The sequence below is a fragment of the Strix uralensis genome, chromosome 5 (assembly GCF_047716275.1).
Source record: "Strix uralensis isolate ZFMK-TIS-50842 chromosome 5, bStrUra1, whole genome shotgun sequence".
NCBI classification, from domain to species: Eukaryota; Metazoa; Chordata; class Aves; order Strigiformes; family Strigidae; genus Strix; species Strix uralensis.
This window is the reverse complement of record NC_133976.1, coordinates 38,441,176-38,463,522: the sequence shown is the minus strand read 5'-3', so window position 1 is coordinate 38,463,522 and position 22,347 is coordinate 38,441,176. Positions and strand designations below refer to the sequence as shown.

Sequence of the window (22,347 nt, the reverse complement as noted above, 5' to 3'; positions counted from 1 at the left end):
AAGCAAGGGAATTTATCGGCAGTTTTGAAAAGCAAGCAAAGGACTACGACTCGATTTCCATTAACAGGCTCACACTTGCAGTGGAAAATTCTTATAACTGCTTGAGACTAAAGTTAGTCAAGACACAGAAAAGAGTGCAGTGTGGCATAACATTTCAAATGCATTTCAATATGTTTAAAATAGGGCCCTCCACTTGTTTCTCTAAATGGATGAGCTGGCCTATTAAACCTGTTACAGGGAACAATTAAGGGAGGATTCTAAAGCCACAGAAAATACAAAGACCTAGAAATACACAGATGCATATACTTAAATCAGGAATCTGCAAGTGAACCCAAGGTTTACACTGTAATCCTATTTGCTGCACTACTTTCTGTCAGATACTAAAGCACAAACCATTTTTTTCCATTCAGCAAGTTCTACTGCTTATCCCTTTTCAGAAGCATTATTTGTTTTAAAGAGAGACAAACCAAGACTGCACAAAACCAAAAAGCCCCGACTTTTCCACCTTCTGCTTACCTGTAGCATCTCTATCCAGTTAAGAAATCTGTCCAAATACTCTAAGGCACGTCTTCACTGCACCATCTACTGAGGCTCTTCCTCCCAAAGCACAGCTCCCCAAGGTAAGCCAAGCCCACACAGGGCTTCTTGAGGTCCCACCCTCCCTGTCAGCCTCCCCACCTGCACATTCCTCCATGCACTCTAGCACCAGAACTGCTCCTCTCGCAACCACACAGAGATCTGGTTCAAGGAAGGCATCTGGCAAAAAACTAACTTAATTAGTTTGAACTGAAGCTGCAGTGGAACCACACCCTCTACTCAAACTCCAGCAGTCACACTCTAAAACAGCCTTAGACCTGCAGCATCCACTTTGTAGGTGTCTGGCTGAGATGTTACAGGGCATGACCAACAAAGTAGGATGAACTGCTCCATGACAATTCCTTCGTGTTCTACCTTGCGAGACATTGCTTGTTCCTGTTGGTTCATATGACAAACCCAGGAGACTGGAAACCTGGCTGTGCTCAGCACCCTCTACAAAATGTCCAAACAAAGAGTACTGTGAGTCATACCAGGCTTGTGTTCTGACAGAAGTTACAGAACCAACTTGTGTTTAATATTGTTTACCATGTTTTCACCAAAATGTTTCATATACATATGCTTCAACAAAAGCAGAGTGTGGTGAAGTTATGAACCTGAAAGAAAATACTACCTACGTATTTAGAGATAATCTGTGCGGAGTAGCAATCCAATAACTAACATAACAACTTACACCAGAGTTAGACGACTTCTGTGAGCGTGCAGTCATGAAAGCACACAGAGACCGTGAAAAAAACAAAGAGGGAACAGAGCAAGTGCTGCCCAGGGAAGTATGTTCTGGTACACATCTGAGACAATGGGATGCAATTCCAGCTCACCATTTCAGTAGGGCATCCCCACCATATTTCAGACTTTTTTGCTTGCCTTTGTTGGGAACAGCCAGATCAAAGTTTGGATTTCTCTGGGAGGGCAGTATCAAGGTTCATTTGGCAGCATATAGTGAGGGGACAGGGAACAATGAGAAAGGATCTCTGAAGTACCTGAAAAAAGCAGTTCCCTCCCACATCCAGGGAATAGCACCACATTTCTAATGACTGCTCTCAGCACACTTGTAACGCTCATACCTCCAAGATAATGAAATACCAATGCTAGTACTAACAATGCTGCTTCTATAATCCTTATAAATACTCTTCTGCTGCCTTTTGTTTCTGACACAGTCACTACCAAATGTGAAATGCTTTCTGACTTTTTTTCCCTGTATCTTCCAGATCTATCTCTGAAGATGAAAACATATAGGTTACTACTTGTAGAAGAGATTAAATCCAGACACACAGGATGGAGTTCCCATGTCGAATTCTCCACGTATGTTTTCACAACTAGATAGCACAGTAAAAGCTGTATTACATATTATGAGGTTTTTCCAGCACTGGCCATAAAGGCCTAGCTAAAACCAAAGTCATTTTAACGTAGGAAACTTGATTTAAATGGGGGAGGGGAGAAAAAAAAATAAAAAAGCAAGGGTGGCATACAAGCATCCTTACCATGTGCTTCACCAAGCTGCTTCAGGAACTCTAAATCACTAAAAAAGAAGTCTGCCTTCAACTTTGGCTGTTATAGGAAGTATCATTAGGTTTATGCCTTTTTTTTGCAATTCCAGGCTATTTTCACAGAACATGTCATTTTATCATCTTACAAGGTGAACACCTATTTCACTAATGGTCTATCATAATCACAACTCAAAACTACATCTTCATATTCCAGTGGTAACTTAAAAAATGCTGCGGGGAGAAAATCACCAGATCGCTAAAATCAAATATGCTTTGAAGAATATCTGGGGTCTGTATTTAGGGGTGGAGAAAGATGTGCCTTTTAATTATTTTTTAATTAAATCAGCTGTGAGTTTTAAAGTTCAGAGCAGTAGAAACTGCTTTGATGTTTCACTTCCCATATCAACCTTTTAGCACAGTATAAACAATCACGTTCCCCCATCTTGAGATAAGCTTCACGTCATGCAAACATGTAACAATCAAAAGCAGCTGTCGACTTCGACAAACCCATCAACTCCATCCATAAAACAAAATAACCTGTGATATAACTCTATTAATAATTTTGTCCATGATTGGGCAAATGCGTACTATAAGCAGAAGACATTTAGAAAGATACCAAAGGCGTCTTGTAACTTCTTGTTCTATTGGAATAATCTGTAACTTATTTAAATCCTTTGACATTCATATTAAGGCACATCTTATCACCTCTCAGTCATAGGAGAAGCAATGGAACAACAGTTTAGATATCCAACACCAAAAGCCTTCTTACAACCATCATGTCAAAGGTCTTTGCTAGAAAAGTCCCCGAAGCCCCCGCAAGTGGAACAACCCCTTCCAGGGTAGTGTATTAAGGGAAGAACATTAATTCTTTCCTAAGATTCAGCTCAGCAGGTGCAACACTCCTCCCAAAAGCTTCCATGCCCACTACTGCCATTGGGGGATGTAGTAACAGTAACTGGAGAACCAAGGACACCCAATAGGAGTGAGTCAAAACAAGACAGTACTGCCAATAACTTCACTGACTGAAAACACACTTCACAAGTTCGTCTCAGGCACAGGTGAACACAAATCAGATTTTTTGTCACAAAATGCAGGATTAACCTCCCAGGAACCTCACTGCAATTTGGTGACCAAAGAGAAGTCAAACCCATTTGCATGACACCACCTGCTGTGTTTCAAGCCAACTTACTTGATTTTCTGACAGCTGGGCACTTCTGTAATGTTATTGTTTTACAGACAGTTCCATTCTTATTCAGAACTCAAGAAAGGTGTATAGCAGGGATTACTTCTGTATTTCATAACAAACATGCCATCACAATATCAAGGCAACCACAAATGCCCTATGGTTTAAGAAGCCAAAGAGGAAATACTGATGGAATATACTCCACTAGCAACAGAGCCACTTTGATTTGACATCCATTGACTTAAGAAGCATCACTGGTTCTCCTCCTCACCTAAATACTTGACATTTATTTGGGATAGTGTTATATATGCTGTGATCAGGTCTATGATGTAGGAACAGTCTACGCTGTGTGCTGGCTAACTGGCACCCAGCCTAATTCAGAATATAAAAATCTCACCATACTAAGCACATAAACTGTCTACTTCATTTTACAGAAGATCAAGAATTCCGACCAGGTGACAAAAAGCCCGAAATTCCACAGCCAAATCCACCTCATGAAGTCCCCTTACACACAGGATTGAGCTAGCAACAAGGGCATTCTCCTGATTCTTCTACTCTTTGATGACAGTCTACTGAGTATTTTCTCAAGAATAAAGTTGCAATTTACAGCACAGAATTAAAAATCTTGAGGAAGGCATTTTCTTTAGTATACTTCAATTAAAACACAGTAAGTTTAGGTAAGTTAAATTTTATTTTGCCAACATTACACTTTTTAAAGAGCAGTAAAAATACCTCCTGGGCAAGCAAGGGACCAACAAAAGTTCAGAGAAATGGATCACATGGTCAGCTGAACACTAATACCGTTTTTCAAATTCTGTGAAAACAAACTTGTTCCCATGAAGGCCAAAACAGACCCCAAAGCAATACTTTGCAGATGATATAGAGAATGTTGAAAGAAGGTATTTAGATTTGTCAGCTATTCTGTTATAAACTACAGCAGTGCAAGTCAGTCTCAGGCTAAAAGGAGAAGAGAAACTAATTTGTACTCAAAGAATAAAGGAGGTTCTCACTTGGCCAGGACCTTGAAGAAAAAAGGAGGGAAGGTGAGGAAATCATTCTGTTCAGGAGTAATTCTTAACATACTGCCAGTCATGGAGCCCAAAGAAACAAACTGAAGAAAGGCAACCCTCTATGTAAATTAATTCAACTCTAGATTCAATGAGAATAGAAAAATGCAGTTGAAAATAATGGGGTGATACAATTCAGAGGTTTATCTGACTGATGTTCAGAAGCCCTTGCTGTGTCCTCAGAGAGCCATATGTACATGCAGTAGTCTCTTATCACTACAGTGAATTAAACAGCAAGTAAACCAATTCAATGATATTTTCAGAGTCACCTCCCCAGGGAAAAAACTAAGTGATATTAGCAAATAGAAAAAGATAGTCCAGTCTGAACTCTACAATGGTCCCAATCCATGAGAATATCTTACCTAGCTACTTTGAATCCACCCACTTGGATCCTGAGATCCATTTACTGGGCTAAGAGCAGCTAGATGGTTTTCATTACAGAAAGAGTTAAGACTCCTGTCACTAGCCATCACCCCACATTGCATATTCTTTGAAGGGGAAAAAGGTGTTCCCTTAACTCAACAACTAAAGGGCCCCTAAATATCAAGTTAAATACTCCCAGGATTTGGCTTATTTTAACCTGACCTGCTAACTCATGCAAAAACTGCAAACTGTCCTTAATATTAGATTTTACATCTAAATACAGAAAACAAGATTTTAGAGTTACAAGGCTACAGTTTATATAGATGCTGCATAAGAAAAGTAATGTTGTGCTGTTAGGCTCCATTAAAGCTGGGAGTATCATAACCAGAGGAAGATTTGTTTAATGAGAGATCAAGTTCTCCTTAATAAAGCAGACTTCTCTTGTGCAGATTACATGGGAGTCTGGTTACTGCTCACATCAAGTTGCTTGCACAAGTGATGTTCCCCTGACTCTGTGTCTCGTGTTCTTCCACTGCCAGTGTTTGTATATGGGCACCTGATGCAGCAGCTGCTCCAAGTATGAACTTTTGATTAAACTGTCCATTTTTGTACAGGACACAAGACATCATTCCCTGGTGCAGAAATATGAACAGGCCATTTTTCAGCCTACACTTACAGCAGAACAGATGTAGTAATTTTTCTTCCTCTTTCAGTCAGAGCTCCTGAAAGACAACCAAATCACAAATCAACTCGCCATCTCAAATGAGACTTTTTTTCTGTCCCTCACATGCAACCAGGATAATTTGCTCCAATTTGCTCTCAAAAGCAGATAAGTGTTCCTACAACAGATGGAGCAGTCTTCTACACGAAGATTCCTTCTTTCTCCTCCTCCTCTCCTTAACTATCGAATATGAAAGGAACACCTACTTTCAAGCCTTCATCTGCCAGGTCCATGCCTCATGGAGAGTTAAGGATTTCAGCAGTTTTCAGGAGCACCCCCTATTGAGGCATTTACCACTGTACTGTATCAGGAAATAAGAAGCCATCACAGGTCTAATTTTTGGATCACAGGTACTCCTGCTGCTAGAAACGGGGAGCCTACATGTTTGACAGGATTAAAATGAACTCTTCTCTTGTTCATATTTCTGTTCCTTGATCTTCACCACTTAGGTTAAACAGTCTAGCCTGACAGATCCAGAAACACTTCCGCAGAATCCTGTTCTCCCCGCTGCTTTTCAAACACAGATGCACAGTCACAAAAAAAAAAAAAAAAAAAAAAAAAGGGGCTGAGCAGTCTAAGTCACCAGTCTGGACAGCTGGGGGATCAGCTCCTGCATCTAGCTACAGCACACATCTGCTGTGCACTTTAGGTACAGCCTAGGTCACTTGCCACATGTCAATTTTCTACTACTAGCAGGCTAACCAAAGATGCAAAAACACACATTTTTTTTTTACCCTTTACTTCATAAAGGGTAACACAAGATGCCTGTCTATGCCTACACTACATAGTCTTTGCACACATCAACAACAACAAATAAAAAATGGTAATATAGTAATTCAAATTACAGCTATTGCGGAAAAAATTGCACCGATTCTTATGCTCATCTCACAACAGCGTTGAACCTTGAACTTACTTATTTCAGACATTAGGACAAACAATACAGGTCAATTCTTCCATTATGCAACACACAACCACCATATTCTTCATCTTTTAAGTAGTGCCAAAGAATATGCCAGTTTCTGTACACATAAGCACTATGGGTCATGATGAAATCCCCAGTGCAGTTGCTTGAGTTTATACAGCTTTACCAGATGCTTCCCAGATGAACCATGAAGATACTTTGCAATGAAATGAGTAGCCCTGAACAAAGAGAATTCCATAATCTTAGCTTATGTATCTATAAGCGAACACACCAAATCAAGATGCTGGTGGACCAAACAACAAGATGAGCAGGTTTTGTTCCTGAGAAGCAGAATTCTTCAGAAGAGAGCAACCCAGTAAAATAAAAGTAATGCTCTAAATAAAACGTCTGAACTAAACTCTTCCAAGTTTACAGGCTGGTGTGATCCTAGGCACAACTATGTGTAAGAAGTCAGTGAGAGGAAGTCTTCTACAACAGAGGTTATCAGCCATCAATAAAGATGTTAGGCTACCTTTGCAGTATTAACAAATTTCACCTAGTCCAAACTTTTCTTTATGGGAGACAAGCCAAATCATGGGATCCCTGCTTCAGTGGAAATAAGATTAAGCACTTAATTATTTAGCAAACTATCACCTTCAGTCAGAGCAGAACTTGACCTTCAGTTTTTATTATTACAAATAGAAAAACCATTAGAAAGACCATATAGATTGGGTACTGCAAACACAAGATACGAGGACTGTGCGCTACGAGGAAGAGTACAGCACGGTTAGACTCTGCATTCCTGCACTTGATCACACCTCAGATCAGTTAGGAGACAGAACACAAGACAAGCAGTCCTAATTATGGACAAGAGGGATAACTATAAAAGATTACTGACAACTTTGTAATTTACCCCTACTGTATTATTGTATATAATTTCTAAAAGAAACACATTTGCAAACAGCATTTTCCACAATTACTTAGTGGGTAAAGAGTGAGACAGAGAAGCTGACAATCAGCACACCGAGTACTCCTACATACCCAACACTAACACTTGATGTTTCCTCTGAGGCAGATGAACCACTGCTGCTTTTACTATTATTTTCAGCACAGCACAGATTCCTCTGTATACAGGAACACAAATTCCTCTCCAGCACACACACAGATGAGTAACTAGAAAGTGATCTTAATTGCTACATAAATCACATGTGGCTACTTAGCATAACCAAATACATGTCTGCATAGGAAGCACTCTCCTCAAAACTGTCTGCAGTATTTCATCAACCTCGCAAAAGAGCAAGCACGCCAAAACACCAGAAGAAAAGCAGCAATTATTCCTCCCAAGTCAATTCATACCTGCCTACAGAAACATGCGGGCTTTGTTACAGGCACCTAAACACATATAAAAGCTTGACAATATTGTAGTCAGGCAAGCACTGCACGCCCCAAAAGCCTGTGGACTGTGGTGGGTTGACACTGGCTGGATGCCACATGCACACCAAAGCTGCTCTATCACTCCCCTTACTAAGGGGGACAGGGGAGAGAAAATAAAACAAAAAGCTCATGGGTCAAGATAAGGACAGGAAGATCCACAGTGATGCAGATATCCACCTGCAGCCTGTGGAGGACCCCATGTTAGAGCTGGTTTTAAGACTTTTCCTTAATGTTGGTCTCAAAAGGTAAAAATCTGTCTGTGTGTTATTTTATATATGCATATAAAAACTTTTTTTTTTTAAATGTGAGTGTATATATGCATACATACATAAAATACCTACTATTTCTACCTGCAAGGAAAGTGCAGTACGTATTGAACAGCCTGGTCCAGCACGCTGCCTGCAGAAGCCCCCAGGGCTGTAGCTGCCTGTCCGTGAGGAAAGTTGAATGATTGAGACCTGTCACTCTCACTTCTCTCTTCCTGACACTTAAGTAAACTGCCACAGGCAAACACTGCATTACAGATCTAGCGCTTCATCTAAAATCCTCTGTTAATTGGTTTATTTGCAACTGTTAATCCAACACTGGTGCTACTGGCTTTTTACAGAAGGGACAAACTGCAGCATCAGTTTTTACTTCATTTTTTCCTCAATAATTCTGCTCTTGCAGTGGCTAAATGTTAGCAAGCAAGAAGCTCTTCCAAAAATGGGTATTCCGATATTGTTCTTACACACATGTCTACTGCTGAAATAAGAGATCATGAAAACAGGGTACCAAATCCTCTCCTTACTTAAGTAACTGTTTATGGGGTTTTTAAAGTCTCTTTAGTGTATTCAGATGATCCCAAATTCAGTTGATCTGCAGAGCACTTCCCTGAACTCACTAGACTCTTCAGTTAAAATAAAACCCCTTGTGTCTGCCTGTCTCTTCACACATGTCTAAAGAAGCCCAAGTCTATAAACATTCTGGACCATAAGGCTACAGGTGCCCAGTATTTTCTGACTTCAGTGAAAGTCCAAAGCTCCAGCAGTTCTACCCTTCTGCCTTTGCACATAGATAAACCACAGGATTATCCTAACACAGTCACATCACGCAAATCACAAAACATCCATACATATCAGGTACTACTGATCTTACCAGTGAGAAGCCTAGCTACTGACTGTACTCCAACACTCAGGTGAATCAAATTCTTTTTCTCCAAATAAAAGGGGAAAAACAAAATCCAGTGTTTATCTGATTTTTATCTGGTGATATTCAAACAAGTGTCAATAACAAAGCTAGTAACACGTTGCTGGTGCTCCAAAATTTATGCTAACAGAGAAGCAACTGCCTGAGATGCACCTAATATAGTACTACTACAATAGACTACAGAAGAGTGGTAAGATAAGAGTTAGTCACCTAGTCTGAATACTACCTGCCACTGTTGCTGCACTCATGACACTTAAAATAAATTGCTTAATGTAACAGCACTCATTAGATGTTTTACCAACTTGAACTCCTATTGGGAGAGTATGTTAATCCATTTCTCCTAAACTGGTTTCCTAAATTTTTGTGTGCTAGTAGTTACCATTTCATATAGTTAAGTCCCCAAAATTTAAACTGATGATTCTAAGAACCAAGTGCAATGATAAACCAGTGTACAGCAATCAGCATCCTCTGCACAGAGCATAAATCTCATCTCAACTTCTGAGGCTGTCAGACACTAGAAGGGGACTTGGAGTTCACCCCAAAACGGCCACCACGCTCCTCCAAGCTACTGATGCACACTCACCACATCAAGCGCTCCGAGAAAAGAGCAAGGCAGAAACAGAAAATAAGGACCGCTAGTTTACTCCAACAGTGATGTGGGCTTAAAATAGACACAATCTCTACCCCACTCATTCCTTCAACTCTAACTTTCCAGTATTTTAGTTGTCACAATGTTTATCCCATAATATTCACTGACTGCCAAATGGATTTTTTTAAAAAAAAAAAAAAAGAAGAATGAAACATTACTGGATATTTTTAGTTGTTTTTTTAAAAATAAGGTTCATGACTACACGTCAAACACAAACCTAAACTTTTTGGCTCCAAAGCAAGCCTATAATTAGAAACCTCATTTGTTCTGGTAGTCAGGAGAACCATTTTCCCTAGGGAATGTTACTGAAAGGAAACCCAGGAAGAGCTGTAATGGCCAAACAACATGAAACTTATTAATAACAGACACTGGTAACACAAAGCCATCCTAACTAGACTCGAGCAGCTACAAATTGCATTTTACCCTTAGAAACGGTTTTCTTCCCAAATAAAATGCTTTTTCTGTCTCTCTTCCTCTCAATTAAATGCCTCGACCCACTGTGCAAATTCATGTGGAACAGACCTAAAAAAGGGCTTCTTCACCCAGAAGTTTGTCTACTTTTTCACACTTGCACCAGCAAGCCCATTTAAAAAAAAAAAAAAAGAAAAATGCCACACCTCTCCCTGCAAACCTCCTCTTCCAACAGTGGAATGAGAGATGGCTGGTTACCTTGCCAGGACTAGTTAGGGATGAGACTTTCACCCTCTGCCTTTTGCCTCTCCCCTTCATACCTCCTCTGCTCTCCTATATCCGCTTTCCATTTCCAGCTTTTTTATTAATTTCCTTTCCCACCCCCATTACCACACCTGCAAATTCCACTGACGCAGAGAAATGACGGCCACAAAAACAATGTCATGGCAGGGGGCACTGGGTGCGGGTGCAGGGGAAGGAACTAAGACAGCAGGTCTGGAAGCCATGAAGACCAAGATCAGTAAGGGGAAGAGAGAGGGAGAAGTCAGACTTAAGATGAGGAAGGACCGGTGTTGACAACAAGGCAATGAGTACGTTCTCGGGTGCAGGAGAAAAGCGTGCATTTCTGGAAACTGCCAACAGAAGCAATTGCATTTTTCTTGCAAACACTTTTACAGAGCACTGTATGAAATGGTGAAAAACGGAGCATAAATACAGGGTTGCTTTTTTTCTTTACAGAAAAGAGCAGCATCCTTGTCAAACTTCCTATCTCCAAGCTATTTTGCATCAGACATCAAGCAGAGTTCTCACATTCTGCTTGCAAACTATTCACGATTCAGATGCTGAATACAAGCTGCAGGATTTGCCCTCTTCTAACAGCTGTGATCCATGATCTTCACAGCACCGCCAGCTTTTGAAGCAGTGTTTCCCAAAGCACAGTGGTGTCCTCTCTCAGATCCCTCACGCATAGAGGGGGGAGAGAGAGAGGGATCTTGCCCATAGCCTCTTCTCATGTTTCTAACCCTTACAGTTACAGTGGAAGGGGAACGGCAAAACCAGAGCAGGCAGAACCAAGCACAGGGATGTCCCCTGGTGTTTGCAGTGATTCACAGAAGACACGAGCTTAGCAAGGCTGGGAACTAACAGAGACGCCAACCACAACACCTAAAAATCCACTGTCCATCAGGCTGCCCAAGAAAGAAGTATTGCGAGGATTTACATCAACCCTGCTCGAAGTGGGAGAATACAGGAACTGGCATGTGGAAGGGAAGCACAGAAAACATACGCGGAAGATGCGTATCCCTCCAACATATGGTAGGGCTTGCAGGAGCAGGCATGACTGTTTTCACTTTTCTTGAAAGGATGGGGGTGGGCGGGAGGAAAGACGGAGAGCAAGGGGTCATCTTTCAAAAGTTTGCAAAACATCTTATTTTGGTATTTTCTCTACAGGGAATGGATAATTTGCAAAGGCTTGATCATACAGAAACATGGGTCTGATCTTGCAAAAGCCTATGCACATGGATAACTTTACCTCACATGAGTAGTCACACTGGCAAGACAAAAATATTTACAGTTCCTCGTTTTTAATTTATTAAATGAATCACTGCAGACATGAAACAGGGACATGCTGAGCTTAATCTAGCCTCCAATACTGAAATTTTACGACAGCCACAGAAGATAAGAAACCTTAAATAAAGCTGAACTTTTCATGAACAGCACTACAGCATAAAGCAGCCTGCATTTTATGCACGTTGCCCTCAGATTAAAGTACTCCTCACCTAAGAAATGGCTTTGGGGCCACAGCTTGGCCCCAAAACACCACACTGCCTGTCATATGCTGTAATGGTTTTTATGCTTCGATTTTTTAGAAGTGGTAGAATGAGAGGAAGAGACAAACCTTTAACCATCCTACAGAAGATGAGCCATCTTAGGCAAAGCCCAAATGTACCATCACAAGATTTTTACACCAAAATTGGTATCAAACCATTAATCCTGTCTAGCTGCTGAAACTGAGGTATGTAAGCCCATCACCATCCCATTAAATGGAAGACAAAAATTCACCCAGCTACTTAATTTCCTTTTTTCCTTCTTTTCTTTGGAAATCCAACAAAACAAGTCCAAACTCTACTACTGAGTTTTTCTGCAGGCAAAGCTGCAAGTCAAATGCTCTAACCCATTTCTTCTCCGCAAGAAAGAGAGCAGAGGGAGCTAAGACAGAGGGAGAAAAGTAACTGCCAGCACTTAAGTCTTCTACAAGCAAAAAAAAACCCACCAAAACACCCACACTGCAAAACTTAATATCTGTATAGTTGAGAAAGACACAGAAACAATAACTAACAGCTCCTCTCTTCTCTCTTCGCTCAAGGGGACATAGTATGCATTTTTTGACTAAACCTCAAATACAAACCAAAAGTAACATCCTCATCCGTACAAAGAGACTTATTATGATTGTTATTGCTGGAAGGGGAAACTCACTCTTACTGGCCACATGACTGTTGAAATCTACATTCAGCATTGTTTGGGGGATTTTTTGTTTTCTTCTTTCCTCTATAACTCAGCAGCTCAGAGCAACTGGTACTAACTTTATGACTAGAAACATTTAGCTGAGCATTTCTGATGCTGCAGAGTCAGCAATACAGATGAATTTGTTCCACGCTACTCAATACATACTTAAACATGTACCCTGCAGCACCTCACTGCAGTATTCTTTTGGGAAACATTACTAGAGCACAATATCAAATTTTAGGGGTTTTTTCCATCCCTCCCTTGCTTGGAAATGTTAACATCACATACAGTGATTTACATGTTTGCACAATTTACTACTTATACAACTAGTATGTAGTAACACAACTCATACAAGAGTGTTATAAAGACACATGTATGTTTTTAGGATCTGAATCAAGACCTGGGCCTTCTCACATCTCACAACACAGCAGCTACACACAGCCTGACAGCAGCCAGCTATCTGTTCACACAGTACCATCACGCCACAGTCCTCCTCTGTAATGGCCAATGCCGGCCAAATAGGTTAGCAGATGAAGTTCAAGGACACTCAGTAGGACTTGCCAACTTCCACAGAGTCCCTCAGGTTTGTGGGAGGCTGAAACTCAAGATGGATGAGAAAAAGACGACCCCTAAGGAGGGGTGCAGCGAGAAGCACCCTGGGGAAGCAGCCATGACCTGATAAAAAGCTGGTCCCAGACTATTTGCACAATGTGCTCGGGCTCAGGTGTAGGGAGAAGGTGTGCCCAGACTCCCTGCCAAACTTTGCAAAGGAAGCTCAAGCTCAAGAAAGCTCTGTGCACTTCCTCGAACGAACGGGAGCAGGAATTTCCTGAGGGGTAGTTAGAGGGACTACATTTTAAGCAAATCACAAGTGGGGCACAGCAGATGGAGAACCTCGGAGAAACAGAAACCAAGGTTGGCTTTCTGCAGCACAACATAGCCTCGAGGAACGGCTGTGGGCAACGAACAGTGGGTCTTGACAAGCCCCACGGGTGGGCCAGAGGGCACCCAAGGTATCCAGGCTTTGACAAGCAAGTTTATAACTAGGTTTCCATAGCAGCAGTAATATCAACATCAAAGTCCAGTGGAGAAAAAACACCAAAAGTTTGTACAAAGAAACAGGCACTGGTGGGAACAGGGGAAGAAGAGCTAGCACAAACAAAACAGGCTCACTAGCTTATAGCTTCCAAAGATACAAACCACCTCTAGAAAGAAATCCTGCACTTTGGGAAGAGAAAAATGAGAGGGGCTGGACTGCTTAGCTAAGGAAGTGTGACGTTTACCCTATATGGTTTAATGACTGCTCTGAATCGGACAGGGACTGTCCCGTTTTGCATCCCTGGAGTTTTGCTCCCAGGAGAGAAGGGCTGGTTTTGTTAAGGTAAGGCTTCCCCACCACACCAACACTTCACACCCTGCCTGCTGCCCTGTAGGTCCTCCACTGAAATTTTTAACGCTGACCACAAAAGGGGTTGGGTTTTGAGTTTTTGCTTTGTTTTGAGTCAGTTCTTCACTTCAAAGCCCACTTGCAGTTGATTTCCCGAGTCTGAATACTTAAACCAAGACAGTTAAACACTTCTGAGGACCTTTTTCTGCCAACAAAACAGCTGAAGAGGCTGCCCTTCATCTCAAAATGAGCTCCAAGAGGAGTGAAGAGGCAGACCCTGCCGTACCCCGGCGGAGAGCTGCCAGCAGAGCCGACAGCAGGGCTGATAACACGGTTACTCACCACAGAAACATGTGATTTTTGATCACATCTCCGGCACGTCGGACCGTGGGGGGTCAGACCTGCAGCCGGGCTCCCTCAGGTCGGCTTCCGAGCGGGCCCTCGGCGCTGGCGGGCGCCCCTCCAGGGGGACCCTCGCCCCCCCCCCCAAGAAGCCCCGCTGGAAGCCCGGGGAGGGAAGCCCTTCCCCGCCACCTCCTCACCGCTCCGTCCCGGGGACCGGGCGGCTCCAGCGGGTCCTTCCCCGTGGGGGAGGGGGCGGCGGACACGTGGAGGCCGAGGCCGGAGGGAGGCGGCGCGGCCCGGCCCGGCCCGGCGGGCGCTGCCCCGCGGGGCGAGGCCGCCCCTCAGCCCGGCGCACACTTACTTGCGGGGCGGCGCGGGTCTTGCCCGGCGGCCTCCTGAAGAAGGAGGTGCGGGCAGTGAAGAAGAACTCCTCGGACTCCTCCTCCTCCAAGCTGCTGTATCCGCTGCTCATGCTGCTGGTCCAGGTCATCGGCGGCGGCTTCTGGTGCTGCTGGGGCCGGGCGGCGGAGAGCGCCGTCCCGGCCGCCGCATGGGGCCCCGCCGCGGCCGCTCCTCTCCCAGTGCCGCCGGGCCCGGGGCGCAGGAGGAGGAGGAGGAGGAGGAGGAGGAGGAGGAGGAGCTGCTGCTGCTGCTGCTGCTCTGGTGGCTCCGCTCCCTTCCTGCCACACAAGTTTCCGCGGGCCGCGCCGCTCCGAGCCCCGCCCGCCCCGGGCAGCAGGTGAGGAGGCGGGGGCCGCCCGCTTCCCGCCCCCCGGGCCCCGAAACACCGGCACGGCACGGGGCGGGGGTCCCGCCGGCACGGCGAGCCCAGCAGCCGGGTGCCGGGGCCCGACTGCCGCGGGGCGGTGGACGATCAAAGCAGGGGCGTGGGCCGGAGCTGCTGACACTCCTCCCGGCCTTGTGCCGATACCTCAGCGCCCCCCCATTAATTACAAGCAACGAGGCAGTTGAGGGGGCCCTTGCTAAAGAACGACGTTTCCAAACTTTTCCCTAATAATTACCCGATTTCTCTCTCCTATGCGCCTGTAAGAACAAAGTTATTAAAAAAAAAAATGGCAAAATAATTGCCTTTCCTGTATTGTACTTCTAGTAATCTTTGAACTTAAGCTTTGCAACTGGTAGCAGACCCAATTGTACTGAGCAATAACAACCTTGAATTCTCGCAGCTGCTGTGGGTGGCTGGCCCTGGCCTCTCCTCGCAGGATCAGGCCCACGGACTATTGAGTCAATGGAATTCATCGCCCCAGGATGTGGCAAGGAACTAGGCTTGTTAAGACTCAGCAGAGATTAGATATGTGTACAGATAGCAAGAATATCCAGAGCTGCAACTGAGAAATGTATTTAAAAGCACAAAAGTTCTGATAAGACGCAGGGTATACATCAAACTCATCATTAATGGGGGAAATGACAGACAATGTCTGAAGGCCAAGCCCCTCTGTAATTACCTGCTTCAGAGTTTCGCATGTCTTCCCTTAATTTATCTAGGGCTGGTCACTGTCACAGACAGGATACTGGGTTCCTAAGGATACGCAGCTGCCCGAAAAGCAGACTTGCCTTTCCTGCAAGCCCTCAGCATGGTGTTCCTGCCGTCCCCCTGTGCCATGGCAGTGGTCCCACAGGGGGAAGCGAGTCACATCAGCCACTCACCACTGCAGCAAACCCCTGGAGACGGGGCTGTGGGGATCAGGAAGGAGGGCAGGCTACACCCTTCAGCAACAGGACAGCCTTAGATTAAACAGATTGAAGTTGTGCATTTACCAAGCCATGGTCTAAGCCAATACATCAGTTCCCGTGGTCCGAGTACTCAGCCACAGACGTATCTGGGACACCCTTAGCTGGCATCTCCTTTCCCTCTTTCCCATCCCCATCTTGCTGGCCAGTCACAAACTCCTCATCTGCTATGTGCAGCTGTTCCTATCCCCCCACCCAAGTGGGTCTGTTTCTGATAGCTAGGTGCTCTTCCCGTACCAGTATGCCATACATACGGATAAAGTCACCTCAGCACCAGCAAAACAACTCACACTGAGAACTAAAACCAGTTAATCAGTTTGGGAGGTGTTAAATCCTTACTTTCCCATCAACTCTGATTCTCCCAGATTTTTATATGGAGTTTGCCATCTGGCAGATTAGAAGGTTGCATAGCTTTTAAAAACAAATAATTGAGTCTAACAGCGTAGATGCAAATGTGTCAGATCTTAAGCCTACTTGTTGGCACTGTAAAGCCCCATGGTATTCAAGATAACTTTAAGGTGAATGCCAAGTTACTTGAATGCAACTAAAATGTATTAAAATGCTTGCTTTAGACAAATGAGCTTTGTGTTACCTGGCTTGCCAAGACCAGCCCCATGCCAAAAGGAAGTCCCACCAGAGATCTGATGGGCTTGCCTCTGAACCTGTCCAAGACCCAGTAACCTCAGTTTACGAAGCTTTTGAATAAAATGCCCCTGACCATGATCACGATTAAGGTGAAGGATTTTAAGTGACTCTGGTGTGCTACAAAATGGGATTTGTGTTTTCAAACTACAAAAGTGTTTTTAAACGTTATCTGCTGGCACACTTGGTGGACTCTCCAGCAACAAAAGGCACTGTCTGTACAGCTTGTTTGCTTGGCTGCAGCGTTGAACTTGATAGTGCGTGGGGGGACCATCGAGCAGGCAAAGAGGATCATTGAGACAATAAGCTGCTGCAAGGGAGCTCGAGTCCATATGTGCAAGATCAGTTGCAAGTCCTGGGCTCGAGTTTGTATGTTCTCTGGCAGCAAGGCACAGCACTCACCTTGTCTGTGAATCATCAGTTATACTGATAACACTGAAAGATTTACACCATCATTTTCTCCTGCTGCAGCAAAGAACGATGGAGAAAATAATTCTAAGCTCTTTGTGATGAATCTTCCAGTATGAGTTTACTCCTCAGCTATAGCTCTGGTTTTAAGCCTACTAATTTTGACAGTATTTTTTTTCTTTGATTTTTAATTTTTAATTTGACAGTGATTTTTTTTTTTTACTTTATTTTTTTTCAGGCGTGACATTGAATCAAACAATTCACATGAAGGTACAAACAGATGTGATGCCTTTCAATTTTGATTTGCTTGGTGCTTGCAAGTAACATCTCCAAATCTTACCAAGTATTTTGCAAGGCTGATACTTAAAGATTAATTGGTACCCCTGTGGATTGCACTGTTCCCGGGCTACTCTCTGTTCTTGTCTTTAAGGTCTCTTACCCCAGACAAGTACTTTTCCACCTTCTCAAATTGACTTCTTGATCTTATCTAGGTAAGATTCATCCAAGACTCTTTGTTAGGTGCTGCATTGAAACCTCTACACTACCAGCCTTGCATTATTTTTGGTTCACTCTGACAGGCCTCTTAAATTGCCAACCAAAAAGAAAGTAACACTCCATAATGAAAACAAAGACAGCCATGTCTCGAGGTACACTTATTAATAAGCTTTCTGAAAGCATACTTGTTCTTAAGGAGAGTTATTGAAGCATTAGGTAAAAATAATGAAGTTAAAATCCAAGGAATGTGGCACAGGAGAGAGATTTAAAACATAGACAAACACTATGAGGCTTTCAATCAGTCCTTCCAGAAATAATTCAATCCAGGGAGAAATTAAGCTGATGATCAGCTATCACAGGATCACACAGGCAACTAGGAAGAAGAGGGAGATGCTTTTTTTTTAATGAATAATTATGTTCGAGTAGCAAGTAGTGTTACAAATGCACCTGTGAAGAAAAGAGTAAACTTTTCTGACTTTTATTAAAGCTTGATGACACAGATAGAATTTCAGAATATTTTTAAAGTATAGCCCATTCAAGCCAGTTAAAAGTGGTGACTCAGATAAGACAACCAAAACCAGTAGTGGGTACTCTGTGTTCCAAAGCAAGAGTCTCATGAATAAAATATTAATAAAAGCAATCACAGGCAAAGATAACCTGAGTGATGTTTGTTGTGTAGGGGGAAAAACAATATTTAAAATCACTGTTACATTCAAGGATAAAATTCAGCTTTAAATCATTTTGTGGTCTTGGAGAGTCAGTTCAGAGAAATGAAACATTAAGCATAGCTTCCAAAAAAGTAGAAATGAAAGCTAAACTTCCTAAATGGCAAAACAGGTGTGAATAATTTCATGAATTTGGCAAGGATTCGGGCTTTCAACTTCCATAAGTGAAATAACCCTTAGAACCAGACATCAAATTGCATAAAGATGGACTTCTTCACAAGGTCCTGCAGCTTCATTTGTTTAACTGTATTAAAATATCATTTTATTGAAGCGATCACAACACCACAACCACGAAAGTATGGTTGAACAGACTTACAAGGAGTAGTTCAGTGAATTCGTCCCCCACTCTGAAGAAGAACCAAGGACTTCACACCATCCCTAACAGGCCTTTAGCTAACCCATTCTTGAAACACAGTATGGTAGCACAGCGTCTCCCCCATAGGTCATCCCTTCCAGTGTTTAAGCTATTTATTGAGTTAGAAAGTTTTCCTTAACATCCCATTTTAAATCCTTAACCTTGCCCATTTGCTTCTAAACAAAAGAAAGAGAGAGATAACAGTCCATCGCTGGTTTTTATAGCAACCTTTTGGGTATTTGAGGACTCTTTTTGTTCCCCCCATTCTTCTGCTTCCCAGACTAAATGAAAGGACAACTGATAAAACATCCTATAGAGTTTACATTAACTCCATCAGCAACTGCATGATGTTTACATGTTTCTAAAACATCCCCTCAGCCCTCTGACACAGAAACTGGGAGGACTCATTAAAACAGGAAAGCTTCTAAACATTCATTTGGCTGGTAATGCTGCTTTGAGCCCCGGGACCAAGATGCTCAGCTCTGCACACAAGCCTTGGTCTTTTCTCCAGATTTTTGCCAGAATACATCAAAAGGCACTGGGTCAAAGCATCAGAAAAGCTAAAAGCAAGATGAAGCATGGGCCTGGAGAGTCCTGTAGCATTTAAGACTACATTTCTTTTAAAATAAAAAGAGTAATATGGAGATCTCAAGAGAAGAGTCTACAGATTCCTCCTTTCCTACTTCCCCTGACTTCAGTTTTCCCTGGGTGAAACCCTGCAAGGGTGCTTACACGCCTCAGCAAGCAGGACCTCTGGTGGCCCCACAGCAGCCACAGGCAGCAGTGAAGGGAAGCAGGACATGGGCTGTGGGAGGGAAAGGGTCAGCGCAGGGACTAAACTTTCTTACCCCCCTCTAAACATGCATTGGTATTCCCTCGGTTTCACCAGTGTTTTGCAGGAAGTTTCATTAATGACCCTAGCAGTATTTATAACTGTTATGAATTTGTAAGATGCCTCCAGCCCCTGGCTACTTCACAAACCCTTTTGGTCACTTCTGGAGTCCTGTGCATTTCTCTCTCCCTCTCCTCTTCTGCCTTCACGTGTCTTTGCAAGCTCTGACCCTGATCCTATAAAGGCTTGACCATGGACACAGTTTATTAATGATTAGTCCTTATGGGACATACAGAATGTTACGATATGCTTAGGACTGAAAGCCAAAAGGGCTCCTACCTAATAGCACATGGGATCTGGCTTCTTTGTAATGTATTTAGAGGGAAATATAATAATTCCATGAAAGTTTGTTATGTAAATTATGGCAGTATAGCAAAGACTACCCAAAAACAAGTTGCAGAGAAAGACAATTCATAACAGACTGTCCCTTTAAAGTCAGAATAAATAATTCAGAAATCATGTGGGCTTAGTTTTTTGTACATTCTAGCTGAAAAGAGTGGTAAGTTACAATGATCAAAGCAAAGCAATAAAGTTGAAATACAACCAACATAGAACATCCACTCAGGCTGTAGTTTCCTTACACCAGTAAACTTTCTGTTTACTCATTTCTTCCATTTGTTTTGAATTAATAGCTCAGGTCTGTTTAGTGCCATTGCCAGCAATGACAATTACCCTTTGATTCATACTCAGCAACTTGTTAATTCAAACAAGGTCATACCAGCCACACAGGCACATGAGTGCAGACTGAAAACAAACAGGAGCCAGCTAAACAGCCTCTCTCCATCTCCTGGTGGAGAAATGCCATGGGGACATGTACTTGCTATGGCAGATAAAACCTTAGACTGCATTGTCAGGAATCTTTTTCTGGCTCCCAAAATTCTTAATTCTGCCCAACCCTTAAGCCCCCTTGGTGCAACTTTTTTGTCCCAAATCCTCAAAACTAAAGGGATACCTGGAAAATAAAAGTAACCCATGTAAACACTTTCTTCATTGACATGGACAGTGGGATTGAGTGCACCCTCAGCAAGTTTGCCAGCGGCACCAAGCTGTGTGGTGCAGTTGACACGGCAGAGGGCAGGGATGCCATCCAGAAGGACCTTGACAGGCTTGAGAGGTGGGCCTGTGCAAACCTCATGAAGTTCAACAAGGCCAAGTGCAACAGCCTGCACATGGGTTGGGACAATCCCAAGCACCAATACAGGCTGGGTGATGAGTGGACTGAGAGCAGCCCTGCGGAGAAGGACTTGGAGGTATTAGTGGATGGAAAACTATGAGCCAGCAATGTGCACTCGCAGCCCAGAAAGCCAACTGTGTCCTGGGCTGCATCAAGAGAAGTGTGGCCAGCAGGTTGAGGAAGGTGATTCTCCCCCTCTACTCCATTCTTGTGAGACCCCACCTGGAGTACTGTGTTCAGCTCTGGGGCCTCCAACATAAAAAGGACACAGACCTGCTCAAGCGGGTCCAGAGGAGGCCATGAAGATGATCAAGGGGCTGGAGCACCTCCCTTATGAGGACAGGCTGAGAGAGTTGGGGTTGTTCAGCCTAGAGAAGAGAAGGCTCCCAGGAGACCTTATAGCAGCCTTCCAGTACTTAAAGAGGGCCGACAGGAAAGATGGGGAGGGACTCTTTATCAGGGAGTGTAGTGATAGGACAAGGGGTAATGGTTTTAAACTGAAAGAGGGTAGATTTAGATTAGATATAAGGAAGAAATCCTTTACTGTGGGGGTGGTGAGACACTGGAACAGGTTGCCCACAGAAGCTGTGGATGCCCCCTCCCTGGAAGTGTTTGAGGCCAGGTTGGACGGGGCTTTGAGCAACCTGGTCTAGTGGAAGGTGTCCCTGCCCATGGCAGGGGGGTTGGAACTAGATGATCTTTAAGGTGCCTTCCAACCCAAACCATTCTATGATTCTTGCTCACATGTTCACACACTTGCAGTCACGCACCAAATCTGTGGTCTTCATCTACCATACTTGGACTGGTCAGAGGATAATAGAACTCAGAGCAAGTTCACCTCCCCCATCCCATCTAGGAGTTGCGCTCGGAGCAGTCAGACCTGCATTATTTTGAATGGGGATAGAAATGGGATGAAACGAGGAGATTGTACTTGTCTCCTTTTTTATGATGCTGCATACATGTGGCCACCTACCCACACGCACAGTCTTGCTGAAATCAATAGAACTACTTGTAATTTTAAACATGCACATAGACTGGAGGACTGGGGACTTTATCTTAGTTGCTACCTAAAGCTATAAAGATAAAACTGTACCTTCCTGACAGTTTTAGAATAACCATCATCCTCGGGTTAGAGTTTGACAGTTTCCCAGTATATTCAGGAAATACCCCTCTTTATTTCAAAAATATGTGAGTGTCATCGATTCAGGAAATACCCCTTTTTATTTCAAAAATACGTGAGTGTCATCGATCCAGCTTAGCAAGATGACTCAAGATTGGTCACTGTAAGTCTACAAGTACAACATTCACCAGGGATCTATTTCTGCAGTTTGAAGACACTGCCATGGAGTCTGGCCTTGTCATGTGGTGCAAGTACCACCCTTCCCACATCCTGCCCTGCCCTAAAACCCACCAGGACCAACAGAAAGACTCCCATTGCCTTTGAAAGGATTTTGATAAAGCTCATAAAGCAATCCTCTGCTGTACTCGTGTGTATTTTTCTTTCAGGTTATTTGGATCCCAGTTAGGCAGAACTGCTCTCCAAAACAGACATATTTGCTACTAATTTCCTTTTCTTCCTCTCCTGTTGACTATAAACTGCATTATTAAACAGTTGCTTCCTTGTCACAGATATGAAAAGGTAGATTTTATAATACAAACGATGAACAAA

General features: G+C 43.4%; 1 protein-coding gene across 3 annotated transcripts in view; it reads right to left on the bottom strand.

Annotated features, from left to right (window-relative positions):
- Positions 1-22,347, bottom strand: part of RASSF3 (Ras association domain family member 3) — a 99,081-nt gene that overhangs the window by 39,055 nt on the left and 37,679 nt on the right. Inside the window, exon 1 of one of the 3 annotated variants that reach the window (XM_074870492.1) lies at positions 14,597-14,966. The exons of 1 other annotated variant lie outside the window; for it this stretch is intronic. In XM_074870492.1, coding sequence (XP_074726593.1) covers positions 14,597-14,725 — 129 coding nt within the window. In that variant the 5' untranslated portion in view covers positions 14,726-14,966. Of the gene's footprint in view, positions 1-14,232; positions 14,346-14,596; positions 14,967-22,347 lie in introns of those variants that run through there. One more of the 3 variants, XM_074870493.1, reaches the window with a different exon arrangement.